General features: G+C 32.5%; 1 protein-coding gene across 2 annotated transcripts; it reads left to right on the top strand.

The window, feature by feature from the left end:
• The first annotated feature begins 493 nt into the window (after nucleotides 1-493).
• Nucleotides 494-6,227, top strand: LOC136272619 (heat shock 70 kDa protein 12A-like). 2 transcript variants are annotated; one of them, XM_066074419.1, is made up of 5 exons: nucleotides 494-795; nucleotides 1,255-1,634; nucleotides 1,721-1,942; nucleotides 2,075-2,210; nucleotides 4,920-6,227. In XM_066074419.1, the coding sequence occupies exons 2-5, from the start codon at nucleotides 1,290-1,292 to the stop codon at nucleotides 5,963-5,965; spliced, it is 1,749 nt and encodes a 582-aa protein (XP_065930491.1). In that variant the 5' UTR covers nucleotides 494-795; nucleotides 1,255-1,289; the 3' UTR covers nucleotides 5,966-6,227. The 2 variants fall into 2 exon arrangements, with proteins under 2 accessions (XP_065930491.1, XP_065930492.1); XM_066074420.1 differs by lacking the exon at nucleotides 494-795 and adding an exon at nucleotides 1,112-1,147.
• The last annotated feature ends 711 nt before the right edge of the window (nucleotides 6,228-6,938 follow it).

The following is a 6,938-nucleotide window of genomic DNA, read 5'->3' as shown; positions in this document are numbered from 1 at the left end:
CAAACATTTTTACATGTTGCTAATTCTTTAAAATTGTGTAAACTTTGGCCTCTGGACGATTATTGGGCCTCACAGGGGGTTCAGAGTTTGATGTAGGTTTATATCCTGTATATAAACAATTGTTTAAGGTCTTTTGAGAACTGCAATGCTGAATGTGATATGACTAATATAATCATCAGTTTAGAAAAGGGACTTGATGATAAATATAAGAATATTCAGGGGGAAACTGATTTTTTCATACAGGATCTAAATGTATAATACTACACTGTTCAGATATTTTTTATTATGACTCCATGAAGCTGATTTTATTATGACTATTGTTGCTCAGGTGAGCGATGTTTCCCATGCGCCTCTTGTTTTATTATGACTACATTAAGCTGATTTTATCATGCCTATTATCGCTCAGGTGAGCGATGTGGCCCATGGGCCTCTTGTTTATATTTAATCTTAAATTTTAATGCATGTTCGAAAGGTAAAGAATATAACTGACAAAATTTGTGGTCAACATAAACGTGGAATTGACAATACACAAACACCTTTTGTGTAGTCCCAACTGGGATTCAGAGGTTGATTTCTGTCTTTTACTCGGCAGTTGACAGTGGCTTACACATAAGAAATACATTAGTAAAGTGTTGAAAGAGTAAAAATAGAAGAAAAGACATTTGAAAATATCAGGTCAAACATGACCATGCCCCTTAGTTTTCGGTATTATGTCAAACAAACACGTTTTATCAGTTTAAATACGTCATTCTGCTGTTAAAGAGACCTAGCTGGCACGTGGATTTATAGTCTAAGGTTGGTGTTCCATCATTTTGTATAGATTTAGAACGTCTTTTAACAAGAAATAAGAAACAGCGAAGTAGTACAACGAATTAATAAGTAAAAATAAAAGTTGTTGTCATAGCTAGTGCATATGCATAAAATCAAAATATTAATCATGGTGGCCATTATTTTATGTAATTTTTGTTTGAAGTTTAAATGTAGGTCAATTATTACGCATATGTTTAAGAACTTTTTTTAGTCATTTTTTTTTATTGTTTCATCATGTAAAGTTTAATAATTGTTCAAGCTTTAAATCACTTATTTTTACGTCATTTAACTTTCGTTTTCGGTTTATTATGGAAACCCCATATTTCAAAACTTTAAGGTATTACATACCTTATTTTCTTTTTCAACAACACCAATTATTTCAATTTAATTTTGAATTGCTTATATGCTTGAGTAGTGAATTCTTATAATAACAATTTTTTGCAGCAGTGAAAGTGTGTAAATGTTATTTCCAAAGCGATATGGCTGATCAAGAAAAGCTACCAGTATATGTATCAGAACATATTTCCGACAACTACAACTGGGATATTGTAGTAGCATTTGACATAGGAACAAGCTACTCAGGGTATGCATACAGTGACAGAAAACAGATCAAAGAAAACAAGATCAATCTCAATGAATGGATAGGAAATTTTAGTCATGATAAAACAGCCAAGGCCCCTTCCATCGTCCTACTGAACGAAGACAGATCCTTCAACTCTTTTGGTTATGAAGCAGAGGCAAATTACGCTAAGATGGTTCAGGATAAAACGCACCATAAATGCTACAGATTTTGCAATTTCAAAATGAGACTGTACCACGAAAAGGTAGGTTTTACAATAAAATAGTTTGCTGCCATTAAAAAAGAAGCATAATTTTATAATCAATATGATATATTTTAATTTGATAACAGAGCATCAATGAAACTTTTGAGATACAAGAGGACGGAGGGAAAAGGAAGATACCAGCAATTGATATATTTGCACACATAATTAGGGTGTTAAAGGGTCACTTTCAAAACACTATAGAAAGACGCGGATCAGTGTACAAATCTAAAAATGTCCTTTACGTCTTGACAGTTCCTGCAATTTGGTCCGAATCTGCAAAACAGTTCATGAGAAAGGCAGCCATTAAGGTTATTAAACAATGTATTTTATCAAGTAAATAACGAAAATTTTAGTGAAATCATTCTCCACTTAGCGAATATAACATAAATTTACAAACATCATAAACATTTCTAAATCTGATTAAATGTTATTTTAACTAGGCAGATTTAGCAGAGTATCAGATTCTTCTAGCACTAGAACCGGAAGCGGCAGCACTGTACTGTAGGGAACTACAGAAACATATGGTTACATCGGCATTCGAACCAGGAACCAAGTACATGGTCCTTGATATGGGAGGTTATGAGTTTATTTATTTATAAGCTCACCTTAGCTACAGCTCAATTGAGCTTTTCTGATCACTTTTTGTCCGATGTCCGTCTGTCCGCCCGTCCGTCCGTCTGTCCGTCTCTCTGTCGGTAAACGTTTTACATTTTCGACTTATTCTCCTGAACCAATGGGCCAATTTCAACTAAATTTGGCACAAAGCATCTTTAATTAAAGGTTCACACCCTATTTGAAGGAGATATAATTAGGATTTATTGAAAATTTGGTTTAATTTTTCAAAAGTCTTCTTTAAAAACCATTTGGCCAGAAAAGCTGAACCTGTGTGAAAACATCCTCAGATAGTTTAGATTCAAGTTTGTTCAAATCATGGTCCCCGGGCGTAACGTGGGGCAAAAATGGGGGGGGGGGGGAGGGGCGAATTTTTATATGGGAGTATATAGAGTTAATTTTTAAAAATCTTCTTCTTAACCCCATTTGGCCAGAAAAACTGAAACTTGTGTGGAAGCCTCCTCAGATAGTGTAGATTTAAATTTGTTAAAATCATGGTCCCCGGGGGTAAGGTGGGGTCACAAAGGGTGGGGGTCACATTTTTACATGAGAATATAAAGAGAAATTTTATTTTTAATCTTTTACCCAGAACACGACTGACTAGAAAAGCTGCAATTTGTGTAGGGTAAATTTGGTTGAATTATGTTCCCCAGGGGTAGGGTAGGCGCACAATGGGGAAACGTTTTGGGAGATTAGTGAAAGCAACCTAGATAGTGTAGATTCAAGTTCGTCAAAATCATATTTTTCAAGAGTAGAGTGGAGCCACGTGGGAGAGGGGGGGGGGGGGGCGGGGGCGCAATTTTACAAAGGAAAATATTTCAAATTTACCAAATCTTAAATGTTATCTTAAATGTATGATTTTACTTATATGCAAGCATTTTGAAATAATTGTGATTCTTTAAAATTGTTTAGACGTTGACCCCTGGCAATTCTTGGGCTTCACAAGTTTGATATCGGTTTATATCCCATTTAATTTAGATATTCTTGAGAACTGTAATGTTAAATATGTGAAATGACTATACTGTGACAATAAGGGACCAATTATAAACAGAATGTCCAGGAAAAAATTGATTTTTTAACACAGGATCTGTTATACTACATTGCTCATATTTTTTTTTTGTATGACTCTATAAAGCTGATTTTATGATGTCTATTGTTCAGGTGAGCAATGTTGCCCATGGGTTTCTTGTTTTTTGTTTTGTTGGGGTTTTTTTGGGACAAAAATGAATATTATATGTGACATTTATAGTCTATTTTAAAGAAACGACAATGTATCATATATGACTATATAATAATGACCGATAAAAGTTATCTGAAAACAAGTATCAGTACTTAGACTCCATACACGATAGAATATCTGGCAAAACATATAGCAATATACAACTAAAATAGATTTTAAAAGCTAGTACCTCTCCAAAAATTTTGGATACAAGTGGTCGTAACAGAAAACCTTAAAATACCGAAACTCACAACACACCAGTCTGGTTCTCAACCTCAACTTTTATGTTTAATTTTAAATGAAAATTTTTAATCTTTTACAAAGTTATTTAGACCCAGTTACAAATAAAATGAAATACTTTCAATTGAAGCAAGCGCACAAGAGTTATCTTTCTTTTAAAATATTAAAAATATACACTCATGTATTATTCATACTAATTTGTTGAAATAAAATTTTGGTTTCCAATAGAACCATTCAACCTATCTGCTTTACTGATGTAAAAGCTACCTTAACATTATTTATATGCATGCTTTTTACAAAATGTTATTCCTTATTACGACAAAAACACTTTATTATCTTCAATGAAATACCATACATACATTTTTGTCACTGTCACAAAACTATGATTTATATTAACTTATGAAAATTCTAAAGAGATGCATTTCAAACAAACCATGAAATTATGACCAAAATTTCTACGTACCAATGGATATTTACTCTATACATGTTAAGTTAGACCGGGTCATTTAGAAATTTGTGTCCAATTAAACTTTTAAAAAAAAATTTGAACAGTTAAAACAACTTACATGTATATTTATATTGAACAGCTAGTTTAACATATCTTATCCCATATTCTTTGATTTAGTTTCACAAGTTTTTTTCTGCAAACATTGGAAAAAATTGAAATGTTCCAAATACACATAATCTAAAAGTCCCTTAAAAGAATATACTAATTTAAATTTTAATAATATTAGTATTATAAGTATTAAAATTTTGGTCCTAACATGGAACATCGTTGAAAAAATTGCATTAGTATCCCCAGTCCGGCAAGCCTATTTTCACCAAGTGTTTTGACATATTTATGGTTTTCTCTCCTTTTGAAAAATACGAGCTATATATTTGTACTGAAGCCACCATACTTGTACTATACATGTACTTTAAGTGAAATACATGTCATCTTAAATAATCATTTATGTGCCCAAAACTATAACGGGAAATTTATCACGCTGTGTAAAAAAAAAAGAACCGGATACGAAAAAAACTAGAGTTACATTAACAGGGTCGATAAATATGTTCTTCTAATGAGCAGCAAAAATTCTCAATGTTTTAAACAATGAAACAGTTTTGAGGTCGCTGAAAAAGTTGTTTTGGGTTTTGTGGTGCCATTTATCTGTATATGTGTTGATTTTAGTTTTACATAAAGCCAACCACCGTAACATTCTCTGTTATTTTAGGGGGTACCATTGACATAGTGGTTCACAAGATCATGGAGGACAAGACATTAGCGGAAGTCTATAAAGCCAGCGGTGGAGACTGGGGTGGAAATATTGTTGACGCCGAATTTAAAGCGTTTGTCACTGGATTATTCAAGAATGAGGAGTGTATTGATAAGTTATGGGAGATAGCCCCTAGAGATGCTTTAGATTTTGAGAGAGAATTTGAAGCCAAGAAAAGACAAATCAGCTGTAATACAAGTCTGGATGACATCCGACTCCAGATTCCCAATCGATTAAAAATGTTTGCAAACACAGAAATCCAAAATCAGGGCAAATCAATGACATTGGAACACATTTACGTTGACCAAACACAGTTCCAAGGTTTTTTTAAAACTTCAAAAGAAGAAATAATTCGCATCATTGAAAAAATCATAGGTGAAGTAGGAGCAATTGAATTGATTTTGTTGGTTGGAGGGTTTTCGTGCTCAACATTTTTAAGAGAGGAAATAATAAAATATTTTGCTTTTTCTAACATTCGGATCATCTCTCCCCCCGAGCGTAGTACAGTGGTCCTAAAAGGTGCAGTAATTTTTGGTTACAATCCCTGTGCTGTTTCGGCAAGAATCTGTAGATATACCTATGGCATAGGTATTCTCGAGCCCTTTGACAGCAAAAAACACCCTCAAAGAAAACGCGCTATTATTGACGGAAAGGAGATGTGCAAAAATGTTTTTCATGTCTTAGCGTACAAAGATGAGATAGTAAAGTACAATGAAGAGAAGACTTTTAAGAGTATTTCGCGTCATCGGAACAAGAATAGAAAATTCGTTTCAATAACGATAGAGCTCTATCAAGCTAAGAACGTCAGAGAGGATCAGTTGGCTTTTGTTACAGATGAGGGCTTCATGTTTATAGGACAAATTGTTTGCATGCCCCCTGAAAATGGCTGGCCGGACAGGGTAGACCTTATAACTAAGATATACTTCGGACAGACCAGCATCCGGATAGAGAACTACGATACAGCGAATAAGGAACAGATAAAAGCATCCTTTGAGCTAGACTGAATTCCACAGCATACTTACAAAAGACTACGAAATGTGAGAGACGTATTTTCCAAACAGTAAAAAAGAGCAAAACGTCTATTTTAGAATATTCAAAAGGTTAAATATATGTACAAATCACATAATATTGTTTTTAACAATGTGAATATGCTAGATATTTTCGGTTCGATCTCATTATCATTATTTGCGAAGTTACGATAATTTCTGTTTCTTGAAAAACACACTGCTTTAATTAAATAAAACTTAGTTTTTTAGATTTGTTTGTCTCCTAATCATTTGAGTTTATTTCGTATTGCTTTGTTGTCTACAATACTTTTGGATTTTTTTAAAAAGAAGATTATTTTCAATTTGATAAACAAATTTTGAAAAATCATTTATTTCATGATTCAGTAAATAAAATTACGTAGAATTATATTCATTAGTTTTTCGATTTGTAGATATGCTATCAAGCTTTTGAATAAGCAAAAGTGTTTATATACTTAAAGTTAATGAAATAAATGCGTAACGAATAATTGGATGACAAACCCTATGTTAAAATCCATTAAAAAACTTAATGTATAGAAATCTCATCACAAAAAAACTACTCTTGCAACATGGAGGAGTGAAAGAGTAAATCACTTTCTAAATAACGGTAAAGAATGTATCATTTTAAACAATTGTTTAGAAATCTCATTATTAAAAGAATATTACAGAAAAAACACAGAAAATAGAAAGAAAAACAGTGAATTTGAAAAACGAGGACACGCCTGAGCTACGTTTCTTGAAATACTGATTAGGTAAATTTTTGTTTTTAAAACAAACGTTAAGAGCGATTTTTTTAAAAATAGTTTTCCATTTATCTGCTGTTTATGATTACATGTTGTTGTTTATTTGCAGTTATAATTTATAAGTATTTATTAATTGATTTATAAACATCAAATAACTTAAAAATAAAGCACTAATTTTTAACATACATAGAGACATGTGAAAAGGAAGT

Source organism: Magallana gigas, chromosome 2 (genome assembly GCF_963853765.1).
Source record: "Magallana gigas chromosome 2, xbMagGiga1.1, whole genome shotgun sequence".
NCBI lineage: Eukaryota > Metazoa > Mollusca > Bivalvia > Ostreida > Ostreidae > Magallana > Magallana gigas.
Note: the sequence above shows the minus strand (reverse complement) of the source record. Positions and strands in the feature narration are given on the sequence as shown.